Source organism: Takifugu flavidus, chromosome 13, assembly GCF_003711565.1.
Source record: "Takifugu flavidus isolate HTHZ2018 chromosome 13, ASM371156v2, whole genome shotgun sequence".
Taxonomy (NCBI): domain Eukaryota; kingdom Metazoa; phylum Chordata; class Actinopteri; order Tetraodontiformes; family Tetraodontidae; genus Takifugu; species Takifugu flavidus.
Window position 1 is genome coordinate 9,504,964 of NC_079532.1, and position 13,829 is coordinate 9,518,792.

A 13,829-nucleotide genomic window follows, 5' to 3' on the forward strand; every position below is an offset into this window, starting at 1 on the left:
TCGCTTGAACTCAACTTCCCGCTTGTATTTGTGATGCAAAGAATCATAACACACACTATCACACACATGCATAGTGTATACAAGTTTATTATTTTGTTAGTTGTGTTATTTGTACTGATATAAAAAAGATATTTTAAAAAGTCACATTTTTAATCAGCATGTGAAATCTTTTTCCCATCAGCGTCGATGCTGCTGAAATGAGAAATCTACACAAGTAAACAGTGATCAGAGATGCTAACCTGTTAGCAGCATCATCTTCATCAGAAAAGGGAAATTCAACAATCAAATCGTTGGAAATGAGAGCATCTGAAATAAAGCGAAGCTTTGTGCAGGAGGACGACTACCTGGACGAGTTGGGTCAGCAAAGCTCCTCACAAGCTGCTTGTTAAGGTGTTTACTCAAAGGTCATGTGACATTTCACTGTTATCTCGTAGATATTGTTTTGTTACCTTTAACTTTTCAGAAATGAACTGAGAATAAAATACGTCTAAAGGCTGATTACTTGTGGGTAAATGTAAATTCCAATAACATGAGTAACATGATTGTCGTATTAACTGTTTAAAGGTTAATTAGTCAAAGCTGGGTAAACGAAGGGTCAGTTTCAGCAGATCATCGGGTGGTTAAAGTTCTGCTGAAGGTCACCAGAGGTGAGAGGACGGACAGAAGAACGATGATGGACCCTCATGCTAGCTGTTCACAGTGAAGCCTCAGCTGCAGGTTTCTCCTCGTCCGGAGTGTCGCGACCTTTTCGGAACGCTCTCTGTATCACCTTTGCTGCCCTCTCCTCCCGTCTCCTCCTCAGAGTGCTGCTGACGGGCTCCCCCAGCACCTGGAAGGGTCACGAGCATAGGCTAAATACATCATCTGAGAAGATCCTCCTCCATTCTGACAGCATCAATCACAGCACAGCATCGTAACTAAACTATCATTCAAAATCAAAATTCATAAAACAAAGAACCTCTTTGGCCTTGAGCTGCTTCTGCATTCTTGTTTTAAGGGATTCAACCTCCTCTGGATCATCCAGGACCTGGACACACACACACACACACACACACACACACACACACACACACACACACACAGCGTTAGCGTTAGCGGTGGCTGCAGGACTGACAGCGTGAGACCGGGCGGCGGCGGCGTTGCCTGTTTGGCGAGTGACAGCAGGACGTCCGTGCAGTGAACTTTGTCTCCGGGATACAGAGGCAGATCCATGTGAGCCAGTCTGCTGGTGTTTGGGTGGGGAATCCTCAGAGGATCCTGCAGGCTGTCGCTGAAGTCGCACAGTTTGCTGACACACAAAACACACAAAAGGAACGTCAGTCACCTTCGATGTCTCTGAATACCACAGAAGAAGCTGACGTCACACGTTCACACGCTCAGCATCACTGGCTCGTTTCCTGTATTCATGTCCCAGAGCTTTAGGAAGGGTCACACTGAAGTCCACCGTCTTCTTTGTGTCTTCTTATCTTCTCTCCACTCTTTTTTCTCTCTTTTTCTGGTGTTCTCACACATTGTCGGACTTCCAGTTGGACCTCTGAACTCTGCTGTCTCATCCCCTTCAGCCAGTACCATAAGGACCAGACTGGACCTGGTCCAGCTAACTTCAACCAGGTCAGCCTCCAGATGATTTATCATGAGAGGCCTGATAAAGAGTCCATACGTTCAGAACCGCGCTGTCAGCCCGTTACTGTTGCAGCCTGCTGCTGTCTGAATGGTGTTCTGATTCTGATTCCAACTACAGCTAAAATGTCACAATCCTGTGTTTTCTGCCTGTTTTGTTGTTGCCATTTGTTTCCACAAGGGGGTGTTTGACCTGTTTTCCCAGCATGCACTGGCTGCTGCATCAGCTGCAGCTGATCACTTTGATTGGGAGTCTTTTTTAGCAGCTGGCACCAGCCGATCAGATCACGCCGCCGGTAACTGAGCGGCCCCAGACTTTAGTGCTCTTCCCATTGGGTCACGCTTGCGTCTTTTCTTCTTCTGCGGTCTCCACGTTCCCTCCAGTGAAGAGCACCGTTTCCTTTTGGGTTTCACGATTCACCATTGCACGTTTTTGGGTCTCACGCACTTTGTAAATATTGTAAATAAACACTTCACTTGGAGATTTCCTGCCCTCGTCCTCCAAACATTAACTCACCTGTAAGGGATAAGATCTGTGCCATCAGGGTCAAACCGCTTCCAGGTGTTGCAAAACCTCTGTAGGTCGATGTCAGACAGGCCCTCGGTATCCTCGGAGTTTATGATCTCCAAGGCAACAGCGATGTACAGTTGGATGAGGAGCAGGAAGGTCAGGAGGAGGTAAGTGCTAAAGAATGCGATACCCAGTGTCGGGCTACTGCAGTCTCCAATGACGTCACTTCCTGGGTGCTCTGCAAAGGGGTCGCAGGATGGCGGTCTGCTCATGATTGGGAGCAGCAGGCCGTCCCACGCCGTTGTGGTGCTGGTCATGAACATGCAGATGAAGCTGCTGCAGAACGTCTCGAAGTTGAAAAAGTCATCGATCGTAAATTCCTCCTTCACGTAGGCGAAGTTGAACATGCCAATCAACGAGTAGACGACCATAGTGACGAAGAGAACGAAAGCGATGTTGAAAAGGGCCGGAAGGGACTTCCCGAAGGCCAACAGCAGCTTTCGGATTCTCCTGGTCCAGGGGATGAAGTGGAGGACACGAGTGATCCGAAACAAGCGCAGAAGCAGGAATATAGTTGGTGAAATAAAGTAAGCGTAGAAGAAATCAAACATGAAAATTGCTGAAAGGGAAAGAAAGGACAAGTTTAGAGTAAAATCCTGTTGTTGGCCCTTCCGTCTGTCCTAATTACCCCAATGGCTGCTACCTGTGTCTGACTGGCTCCGCCCCCTTTCTCATCTTTGGTAACCAGGTAAACACACACACACTGAATATTATTACAGATTATTTCTCCACTATCTGCATTAGCTCATATTCCAAAAGTCCTGTATTTTTGGAGGATTTTAAAATTCTGGCAAAGCCACTAAAATGTGCCTGAAACAATCACGAAACATCAGCCGAGACCCGACATGAAAAACTTGCCAATGATTTGGACGAGGAGGACGATAAAGTCGATGATGTTCCAGCCGTCCTTGAAGTAGTGCTGCCTGAGTGCAACGATCTTCAAGATGCACTCTATCAGGAAGATGAGGACGTAGATGAAGTGAAGCCAGTAGAGGACTATCTCCAGCCCCATTGTCAGATCCCTCGATTCCACCATCAGAAGAACAACGCTCAGGCAGATCAGAGCCACCATTACGACTTCATAGATGGGACTGTTCACCAGGTCAAAGACACAGGCCTGGCACTTGTTCTGGGGACACAGGGAGGGCAGCAGGGATGAACACTAACCCCAACCCCACTTATTCTGAACCTGGGTGACTTGCTCTGAACCCACCTGGGGTCGAGGCACAGCTCTCTGAGGACTCCTGGGGAACAGTTTCATCCAGGTCTTTGAATATATCTGCTGATGCTTTGTCATGAAAATATGTTCATCTCCAGGGTAAAAGCACAAAGAAAGGAATGTGAATACCAGGACAGGAAGTATGGGGACGGCAAAAGATCAAAACAGGAGAGGGTAAATGAGATCAAAGCAAATTAATGTGGAAGCCAAGAGGAAAAGAAACTCATCTTTCTCTGAAGGGCACTGAGGATGACTTTGATGAAGAAGTTTAGGGTGAAGAAGACGTTGATTATGAAGAAGACAAAGTATAGCCATTTGTATGGATCGTATTCATAGACTGGCTGGGACTCCACCTAAACACACACACACACACACACCACACACACACACACACACACACACACACACACAGTGGGACACTGTAATCCTAGTGTTTACTATTCTTGTTAGCTTGAATATCCTCATTATAACAGCAGTTATAACCAGTCCAGTGCTCCCAGTAATGGTTGCTGGACTCCAGTTTACTCACGAATCTGGAGTCCACAGCTGCATACATGATGTCACGCCAGCTTTTTGAAAAGCCCTAACAGAGACACAGAGGGAATGTTTTCGTCAGTAACGGTGGAGGCGACTTCTAGACTCCAGACGAGCGGCGGAAGAGCACCAGGCCTGCAGGGGGCGCTGTCCTTCCAGATCAAGTTAAATAAAATACGCTGCTGGTTAAATGTGATCTAAAATCTCGTTAGTAATTAAAGCGGTGAAACTTGTCAGAATCGTCCCAGACCTGCTAACACATGCACTAAATAACACTGACCATGACGAACAGGGACAGGTAACCCATCAGCACGTTGTCGAAGTTGAAGGGCGAGTTCTTCCAGGTGACCTCAGTGTAGTTGCTGAAAATCAGAGCGTAACACTCTGACTTGTTATCAACCTCCTCAGATAAAAACATCTCCTGCGAAGTCTCGTTGAGGCAGTAGTAAAACTTCCCTGCAAACACATTGACCCCCACAATGCTGAAGACCAACCACACCAGCAGGATGACCAGGAGCCCACCAAACATGGCTGGGACCAGCTGGAACAGAGTTCCCAGCACCAGCTGTGGGGGGGGGGGAGAGGTGGGGGGGGGGGAGGGAGAGAGAGGGAGGTGGGGAGAGGGAAGGAGAGAGGGGGAGGGAGGAGAGAGAGGGAGGGAAGGAGAGAGGGGGAGGGAGGAGAGAGAGGGAGGGAGGTGGGGGAGAGGGAGGGAAGGAGAGGGAGGGAGAGAGAGGGAGGTGGGGGGAGAGAGAGGGAGGGAAGGAGAGAGAGGAGGGAAGGAGAGAGAGGGAGGGAATGAGAGAGAGGGAGGTGGGGAGAGGGAAGGAGAGAGAGGGAGGTGGGGAGAGGGGAGGAGAGAGAGGGAGGGAAGGAGAGACAGGGAGGGAATGAGAGAGAGGGAGGTGGGGAGAGGGAAGGAGAGAGAGGGAGGGAAGGAGAGACAGGGAGGGAATGAGAGAGAGGGAGGTGAGGGAGGGGAGGAGAGAGAGGGAGGTGGGGAGAGGGAGACATATGGCAATCACCATTTAAACAATGATATGTGTGTGCGTGTGTGCGTGTGTGTGTGTGTGTTTGTGTGCGTGCGTGCGTGCGGGGTGGGTGTGTGTGTGTGTGCGTGTGTGTGTGTTTGTATGCGTGCGTGCGTGCGTGGGTGGGTGTGTGTGTGTGTGTGTGTGGTGTGTGTGTGTGCGTGCATGTGTGTGCGTGTGTGTGTGTGTTTGTGTGGCGTGCGTGCGTGCGTGGGTGGGTGTGTGTGTGTGTGTGTGTGTGTGTGTGTGTGTGTGTGTGTGCGCACCCTTGGGCCCTGGAAGATGGAGAGGATCCTCAGAACTCTCAGGACCCTCAGCGTTCCCAGACCAGCGGGCTGAAGCAGCAAACCTGATGAAAACACCTGTGGGCGAGACGCCTGCTGATGACATCATCATCATGTGACCCCAGTATTGGTGGTTTCCCAGGGGTCTGTGGTGCACCTACAGCTACGATGAGGAATTCCAGCCAGCACCAGGCGTTGGTGAAGTATTTCCTGAACCCAAAGCCGACCCACTTGAGGAGCATCTCCACCAGGAAGAGGGCGCCGAACGCCAGTTCTGCTGCGCTCAGCACCGTCCTCAGGACCGGGCGATGCTGCAGGTAAACGTCCTCGAGCGCCTGCGGGTTAACAGACCGGTCAGGTGTGTCAGCCCCGCCCTTCAGTGGTGAACGTGCGAGGGGCGGTCCCGCACCAGCGCCACGCTGCTCAGCAGCACGACCACGGTCATGAAGCGCTTGAAGTGTCTGTTCTGAACGATGAGCAGACAGATCCTCCTGCTGCTGAAGCACAGCCTCCCCGCTCCCTGAGACGGGTCCGTGTTCAGGAGCGGACAGCAGCTGTAGCACCCTGACACACACACACACACACACACACGCGGGTCACCCTCAGGCCTGAGCGCTAATGTGGCGAGCTAGCTTCACGCCTACTCTGGCAGCAGCAGTTCTCCGGAGCGTCCTCGGGCTCCTCGCCATCCTGGTCCCGGAGGACTTCTCTCTCCCTCGGCTCCATCCCGTCCTGCTGAGGACATCGTCCAGTTCACTCTGCTGCTAATAGCAACATTGTGGCACAAATTACTCAAATTTACTTTTGGACTGTCCTCGTGGAGCTTTTTGAGCTTCGTCTCGTCTGAATGCAGCGTTTCTGTGGCCACCATGTCCAGGGCCACGTAGGCCTGCTGGCTGGGACCCTGACTGACCGCAGCTAAGGAAAGAAAGACGCCAGAACGTGAACAGACGCCATAAATCTGATGTTTTCCAACCAGCTCAATCTCCTGGTCAAACACGTAAATATGTCCGTTAAGTCCATGTAGAATTAGATTTAAAGAGTCGCCCACTTCCTGTCCTCTGGCCCATCCTGGACGGCTGTGATGGGCTGGACCACAGAAGGGAAAGAGACAGCACCTGTTGGGGTCTTCTTGTCTCGGCCTCCCAGGGACGGACACGTGTGTTCCAGGATCCAAGTCTTGCACCAGCCAAGAGCGATTTCCGCACTGTTTTTATCTCCCTCCCCTGGAGACACGATGTTGCTGCTGTAGGGGTTGAGCAGTAACACCAGGAAGAGATGTAAGACCTGGAAACAGACACCCGTGGAATCAGGCTTAGAAACAGTTTAACATTTAAACGCTGAGAGAGACGAGAGACATTGATGCGTATTAAACCCACGCTCGAGTCGGAGGGATCTACTCGCGGAGGCTTACCAGCAGGTTTCCGATGATGACGGCCGACAGGTAGAAGGTCAGACACAGCGTCGGACCGGACACCTCCATGCAGTCCCAGAGACTCTCAATCCAGGATCCAGAAAAAATGCCGAAGACGATGAGGAAGGTGTGGAAAAAACTGTCCATGTGCCATCGAGGCAAACTGCAGTCATGTGATATCTTACACACTGAGGTTCTGTAGTCCTTGTGAAACAGTTGGTAACCGACGGTAACGAATCCCAAGAGCACGATAAGCAGAAGAAAAGAAAATTTCAGTGTGATTTGGAGGAACTGGTGAAACCAACGCCAGGATCGAGCCAGCCTGAAGACCCGCAGCTGCACAGGTGAGGAGGCGAGGACACAGGGAGACAAGGAAACCAAAAGGAAGAGGGGTGAGGACACAAGGAAGCAGGCGAGGATAGGTGAGGATGACGAGGTGCACACTGACCAAACGGAAAACCCGCAGCACAGACAAGCCTTCCACGTCGGCCACACACAGTTCCAAGAGGCAGACGGCAACAATGGTGCACTCAAAGGTGTTCCAGCTCACCTGTAGAACAGGACGTCACCATGGCAACAGCTGGTATTATGGTGCGATTGGAGGTCACGGTCTGATTCTCACCTTAAAGTAGCCGTACGGGTCCATGGCCACGATTTTGATCACCATCTCAACTGTGTAGATACAGATGAAGACCTGAGAGAGTCCAGAGAAAATAAAGGTCACGAGCGTCTCTTGAGCGCGTCCGTGCGGAATTTCCCCTCACACCCACCAGATTAGCGCATGTCAGGGTCTGCTGGAATTCCTCCGTCAGTGGAAAATGCTCCATAGCCATGAAGAGGACGTCGATAACGATGCAGACGACGATCCCGAGGTCAAAGAAGGGGCTGGTGACGATGGTGCGGACCCGCTGTTTCAGCCATCGCCAACAGCCGCAGCAGTTCCACCGCAGGAGGAGCTGGGCGGCGGCGGAGCAACGCGGCGACCCTGAGGTCTGAGGCTCCGCCTCTGGAACAGAAGCGTGCACGAGAGCGCCGCCATGCAGTCAGCATGTGTGGCGTCAGCTGTCAGACGCCTCCCTGGTTCACCTGAGCAGCTCTGACAGTTCTTACCTTTGCCGCTTTGTTGTTGCTCTTGGCTTTTCTTGCTGTCCTCATCTGGACCCTCCGACTTTGCCGCCTTGCCGGCCGCCTGTGGTGTGCACGTACATGCATGGTTAGCATTCCAGTGTGGGTATTGATGAGGATGATGCCACCGTCTCTTCACCTCCTCTTCCTCTCTCCTCTTCAGAGCCTTGACGATCTGACGGAATTCCTTTTCTTTGCGAGAGGCCTCGGCCGCCCTGAGCTGCTCCAGCTCACATACGGCTCCGGCCGCCACGGCTACGATGAGACTGACCAGGACGAAACAGCCCGGCGAGACGAAGAACACGAAGTGGACCAAGGAGAATTTGCCTGCTGATCTCAACACCTGCAAACAAAGAGAGGAAAGAGACTCATGGAGAAGTGCTGTGAGTCTCCTCCCGTAACTGGTGGTTATCAGGCATCATTAGAGGCTCCAGCAGGCGGGTTAACACTCGGACTGGGACCAGTCCATGACTGACCAGCTGCATCAGGTTCTCCCAGTATTCCTGAGTCAGCAGTCTGAAGGAAGACAGCAGAGACCAGCCGAATGTGTCGTAGCTGGTGTAGCTATAGTTTGGGGTCCTCCCCGCCCGTATACACATGTAGCCCTCCGGGCACGTCCTGCACGCATCGTTACACATCTTTATATGCACTTGTCATCATCGTTTTAATCATCAAAGCGTTTGTATCTGAGGCAACCAACCCAGCGTCAGAGGAGTTTCCACACACCAGCGCATCCAACGATCCGGGAAGGAAGTAAATGTTATCTTAGACAGACAAAGAGGAAGGTCGTTCAGGGTCGTCAGGTTCAGGGCCACCTCAAACACATGGCAATGCTACATGGCGTTTTGTACAGTTTCTGATAGATTTCATATATTTATGCTGATAGATTTATCTAAAACCTTCTCCTAATCTAAACGTTGCCTTGTTTCCAGTCGTCTACCTGTCTCATTGTGAAGCCCCTCCCCCTCACCTGTCAGATTACCAGGCCATCAGTGGTTTCCTCCTGTTGGAGCTGTTTACCACTGTTATCTGCAGGTCTAACACCTCAGGTGGCTCAGGTGTTTATCAAATGTGACATTTGCATGCTGTTATTTGTGCAGCGGTTGTACAGTGTTGTGTTGCATCTGCTACAGTTGTGCTGTGACCAACTGCAGGAGCATCTCACAGCATCGTACCAGGGTCGTCGATGTACTCCTGGTAATTGAACGCAGTGCTTTCGTTGCCGTAGTAAGATGTGATGTAAATGTCCGAGGTCCGGTTTTGAGAAAACCAAGACGCGTAGATGCATTTTTGCCCCAGATTCCCCATGAAGGACTGCAGACCAACGGTGGCGAAGATGCAGAGCATGAACGCCGTCAGGATGAGGACGCAGGAGAGCCTCTTCACTGACTGGACAAAGTGGTACAACATCTTCTTCAGACCTAAGAGAGGAGTGGCCTTTAAAAACTGTCATCCCATTAATGCCCATGCATGCTCACACACACACACACACACACACACACACACACCTGGGAATATTGGAATCATCTTCAATAACAAAGAAACTTCCAACAGCATTGGAAGATGTACAAACAGTGAAAGGAATCTGGAACAGAAGAAACCCAGAAATTCATCATTTTCATTTTTATACTGAAATGGAGACTCAACAAAACAGACACACAAAAACACGGTGACAAAAGACCAAAAAGAGACATTAAATGATCAAAAAAGACATCAAAATGAGGAGAAAAGAGAAGAAACTAACAAAAAAGTGTGACTTGACTAAAGATAAAAAGTGTCAACAGCCCAGATGTAAAACAAACACAAAGATTTACAATATGGCCACAAATAACTACAGAAACAATGACTCCAAAGAAGAGGGAGGAAGCCGGAACAATGATGGTTAACATGGTTAAAATGGCCACAAAACCACGCAAACAAGCACAGAACCAGAAGAAGTGGGAACCAGAGACAGTGACGGTGCCTCCCTACGGTGCAGCAATGACGGTGACATCCGGCCAGTTCCAGGGGTTCCTGAGGAAGGTGAATTTTCCGATGCAGAGGCCCCTGGACAAGATCTTGACCAGCACCTCCAACATGAAGACGGCTGAGAAAGCAAACCTACAAATGCAGAGTGGGAAAAAAGGGTTTCACTTACTTTCTCTGCTGCAAATATGATGGGCTGGAGCGCCCAATTCCCAGTTAATCAAGTGACCAGCCAACATTTTGTCTTTTAATTATGGTGACAATCTTTTCAACTTTATTAGAATTAAGAATGAGTGATGAATTGATTGATAGTGTTGCAACCTGGGATCAATCATCTGTTGGAAAGATGCTCCAGATGATTGACGAGCACCTGCTGGAGTTCAGTAAATAAAGAGTTTAGAGCAAACACTCCAAACATTTTGGACTTGAGTTAAAGTTAATTCACTAAAGTGCCAGAAAACTATTGCTCTTTAAAATCTATTTTTCCAAATATGCTCCTTGTGAAAAAAATTGTGTTTTCCACTGGTAGATGGTTGAAAGGTCAAAGATCAAGCAGTTTGTCTTGAGCTGCTCTGGGATGGCAGCGATGTGAACTCTTATACAACTCGTCTGTCACGAGAGGACATTTGACATCGGGGACAAAAAGTCTGTTGTTCCTAATTTGCCATAAACAGAGTTAACGCAGTTTTCTGTCGTGACTCATTTCCAGCACTTTTTAGCGTTGAAATCAATGCTTCAGTGTTCATACTGCCGCCATTGTGCAGGAAAATCGCTGTAAATTAGTCGTTTTTGAAATGTGCACTGATGCTCACAACTTCAGAGATTCTTTCATTTTATGGCTTTAATCAAAAAGTCAGGAAAAATTGACTTTACTTGAAAAAGTTGTCAAGCTGTTTAAGAAAATAACTGTTGCTTTCAGCCTTGTTTATAACAATAAAGACCCTCATAAATATAGGAAAATTGGTGTGTGAACTCACCCTGCATACAGGTTCAGGGGGGAGGAATAACGCAAGGTTACCATGACGACGTAGTTGACCAGAATGGTGACAAACATCAGGGCACTGAACAACGTGTTGAGGTTAAGGGAAACTTGCCAACTCGGATAAGAAAAGGTAAAAATACACTGGGACCAGTCTGGGACCAGTCTGGGGCCAGTCTGGGACCAGTCTGGGGCCAGTCTGGGGCCAGTCTGGGACCAGTCTGGGACCAGTCTGGGGCCAGTCTGGGACCAGTCTGGGGCCAGTCTGGGGCCAGCAGGAACTGACGTCGGTAAGGATATGAGTTAGTCAGGATCTTGATGGCGAGAGTCCTCAGAGGATTCAGAGGCCCGAACAGATAGCAGGCCTTATGGGCATTGAACCTGTGGATGACCTTTCCTTTACCAAGCACAAGGAACGTCTGCAGGTAAGACACAGGTCAGAGGTCAGAGCCAAGGTCAAAGATACAGGACACATGTGACAACGTTAGGTCAGAGTTCAAAGGGCCAAGTCAGAATATGACTGAAAGAGGTCATAGAAAGAAGCTAGAGGGAAAAATCATAGGTAAACAGGTCAGAGGTCATAGAAACGTATCTGTGGTGAGGAAGAAAGGCCAGAGGTCAGAGAGTGACTGAGAAAGGCCAGAGGTCATAGAGTGACTGAGAAAGGCCAGAGGTCAGAGAGTGACTGAGAAAGGCCAGAGGTCAGAGAGTGACTGAGAAGAAAGGCCAGAGGTCATAGAGTGACTGAGACCTTCTCTGACTGGTGATAGGGATCCAGCTCTTCCAGTGGAGTGTTGAGATGCTCCGCTGAGGGCTCCCCAAAGATGTATGGGAGGGGCCTCCCCTCCTCCAGCTCCGGGCTCGGCCGGGGGAGGTCATTGTTCGTTACCTGTCAATCACAGAGGAGCCTGAGAGGCTTGAACTCCTCAGCTAACGTCATCCACAGCTAAATGGGCGTTATTTACCCTCTGCTCGTCCTTGTTCCCCTTCTGTCTCTGCCTTTTACCACGTTGGTTCATCGGCCCCAGAGAGGCAGATGTTAAAGGTCTCAGGAAATCAGTACCAACAGGGGGCAGCAGAGAGGCGGTCCTGCAACCCTTGAGCGCCTCTCGAACCGCGCCGTCATCCCGCAGCTGTTTCCTGCAGAAGATGAAATAACGACATAAAACGGACCACAAACGTATCGTTTCATGCGTCAATAGAGTAGAAATTGGATATTAAAAGTACATCATGTAGTTTACTGTTTAAATTGACGTAGGTCTGCAGTTAACAGATGTGCTGGCTGCTGCAATCCCATCATACTGCTGGGAGCTCCATTCTACATCTGCCCAACATGATCAGGTTTCCTCTGTGCCTGTGGGTCACTAGATGCTACTCTGGGACGTCTCCTAACTCACATCATTAGCCGGAACCCTACAGTCGAGCACTCTCGTCTGTGGTTGCGTAACATGCTGAATACTGACACCCTGGGCAGGCTGAACCCACAGAGACGCTTTTATCATTTAATCCTCTTTGTGTGTGAAATGATGGCACATCCGGAGTTTTGATCATCCAATATCAATAAAAACACACAAACATATGACACGGCAGCTTAATCACATGACGCAGTGTATCAGTTACGGGTTGAACCTATGTAGTGTGTGAAACTGTTATAAACTATAAATAACACCACATAGTAAACACCACATCTGACGTGTAGGTTACGACAGAAATGTGAAACCACACAGAAACATCTGGCTTTGATTTCTTATGCACATGTTGCTTAAGAAACTCAAGTATTTGATGTTCTAAGATGCGTTTAAGATGCACTGAGGAAACCAAAGGAACTCACAGCTGTGCAGGACGGAGTCTCAGACCTTTGGCTCTCTGCAGACATGCTGCTCGCTCTCTTTTGCTCCTCCAAAACTCCAAAAATGATGTTTTTCTTGTCATCGTGCAGTCGGCTGCCACACATGCATCCAGTAGTCTAACCCTGCCCCACGGTCTGGAGCGCTGTGGTTCACCGATGCTGGTCTTAGGTCCAGCTGCTCCACCCATCGAGAGCCCATCGCTATGGAGACAGTCTTGACATTGTTAGTGTCTTTTTTTCTTGTTCGCTGAACGGCTGCTCTTTTATTCAGTCAGTCTTTATTTCGCAACAGCACGAGCTCACATCCTGTTAGGACGGCCCAGAAGGGTCAGGACAAGATGATAGAGACAGAGACAGGGACAGGGACAGGGACAGGGACAGAGACAGGGACAGAGACAGGGACAAGGGACAGGGACAGGGACAGGGACAGAGACAGAGACAGGGACAGGGACAGGGACAGAGGCAGAGGCAGAGGGGCAGAGACAGGGAGAGGGACAGGGACAGAGACAGAGACAGGGACAGGGACAGGGACAGAGACAGAGGCAGGGACAGGGACAGGGACAGGGACAGAGACAGGGACAGGGACAGGACAGGGACAGAGACAGAGACAGGGAGAGGGACAGGGACAGAGACAGAGACAGGGACAGGGACAGGGACAGACAGACAGAGACAGAGGGACAGGGACAGGGACAGGGACAGGGACAGGACAGAGACAGAGACAGAGACAGAGACAGGGACAGAGACAGGGACAGAGACAGGGACAGGACAGAGACAGGGAGAGGGACAGGGACAGAGACAGAGACAGGGACAGGGACAGGGACAGGGACAGAGACAGGGACAGAGACAGGGACAGAGACAGAGACAGGGACAGGGACAGACAGAGACAGGGACAGGGACAGGGACAGGACAGGGACAGAGACAGAGACAGGGACAGAGACAGGGACAGGGACAGAGACAGAGACAGGGACAGAGACAGGGACAGGGAGAGGGACAGGGAGAGGGACAGAGACAGGGACAGGGACAGGGACAGGGACAGGACAGGACAGGGACAGGGACAGGGACAGGGACAGGGACAGGGACAGAGACAGGGACAGGGACAGGGACGGACAGGACAGAGACAGAGACAGGGACAGAGACAGGGACAGAGACAGAGACAGGGAGAGGGACAGGGACAGAGACAGGGACAGGGACAGGGACAGAGACAGAGACAGAGACAGGGACAGAGACAGGGACAGAGA

General features: G+C 50.3%; 1 protein-coding gene across 2 annotated transcripts; it reads right to left on the reverse strand.

Annotated features, from left to right (window-relative positions):
- Positions 1 to 69: 69 nt before the first annotated feature.
- Positions 70 to 12,837, reverse strand: LOC130536093 (sodium channel protein type 2 subunit alpha-like). Of its 2 annotated transcripts, none has more exons than XM_057051728.1 (31): positions 12,574 to 12,837; positions 11,708 to 11,882; positions 11,494 to 11,631; positions 11,043 to 11,161; positions 10,741 to 10,833; positions 9,770 to 9,898; positions 9,307 to 9,383; positions 8,974 to 9,219; positions 8,499 to 8,562; positions 8,275 to 8,416; positions 7,938 to 8,141; positions 7,784 to 7,862; positions 7,444 to 7,679; positions 7,296 to 7,367; positions 7,122 to 7,223; positions 6,674 to 7,009; positions 6,378 to 6,546; positions 6,062 to 6,177; positions 5,904 to 5,991; positions 5,669 to 5,823; positions 5,421 to 5,594; positions 5,242 to 5,337; positions 4,225 to 4,509; positions 3,940 to 3,993; positions 3,638 to 3,763; positions 3,405 to 3,509; positions 3,050 to 3,320; positions 2,138 to 2,750; positions 1,144 to 1,288; positions 959 to 1,027; positions 70 to 829 (listed from the first exon to the last, which is right to left on the reverse strand). In XM_057051728.1, the coding sequence occupies exons 1-31, from the start codon at positions 12,777 to 12,779 to the stop codon at positions 695 to 697; spliced, it is 5,019 nt and encodes a 1,672-aa protein (XP_056907708.1). In that variant the 5' UTR covers positions 12,780 to 12,837; the 3' UTR covers positions 70 to 694. The 2 variants fall into 2 exon arrangements, with proteins under 2 accessions (XP_056907708.1, XP_056907707.1); XM_057051727.1 differs by having other exon boundaries at positions 5,904 to 5,994.
- Positions 12,838 to 13,829: the final 992 nt, after the last annotated feature.

Coding starts and splice junctions, on each gene's coding strand:
- LOC130536093 (XM_057051727.1), bottom strand. CDS start 12,779: ATGGGTGGAGCAGCTGGACCTAAGACCAGCATCGGTGAACCACAGCGC. Junction 9,899..10,740: donor CCCCTGAACCTGTATGCAGG/GTGAGTTCACAC, acceptor CTGCATTTGTAG/GTTTGCTTTCTCAGCCGTCT. Junction 3,994..4,224: donor ACCTGTCCCTGTTCGTCATG/GTCAGTGTTATT, acceptor TGTCTCTGTTAG/GGCTTTTCAAAAAGCTGGCG.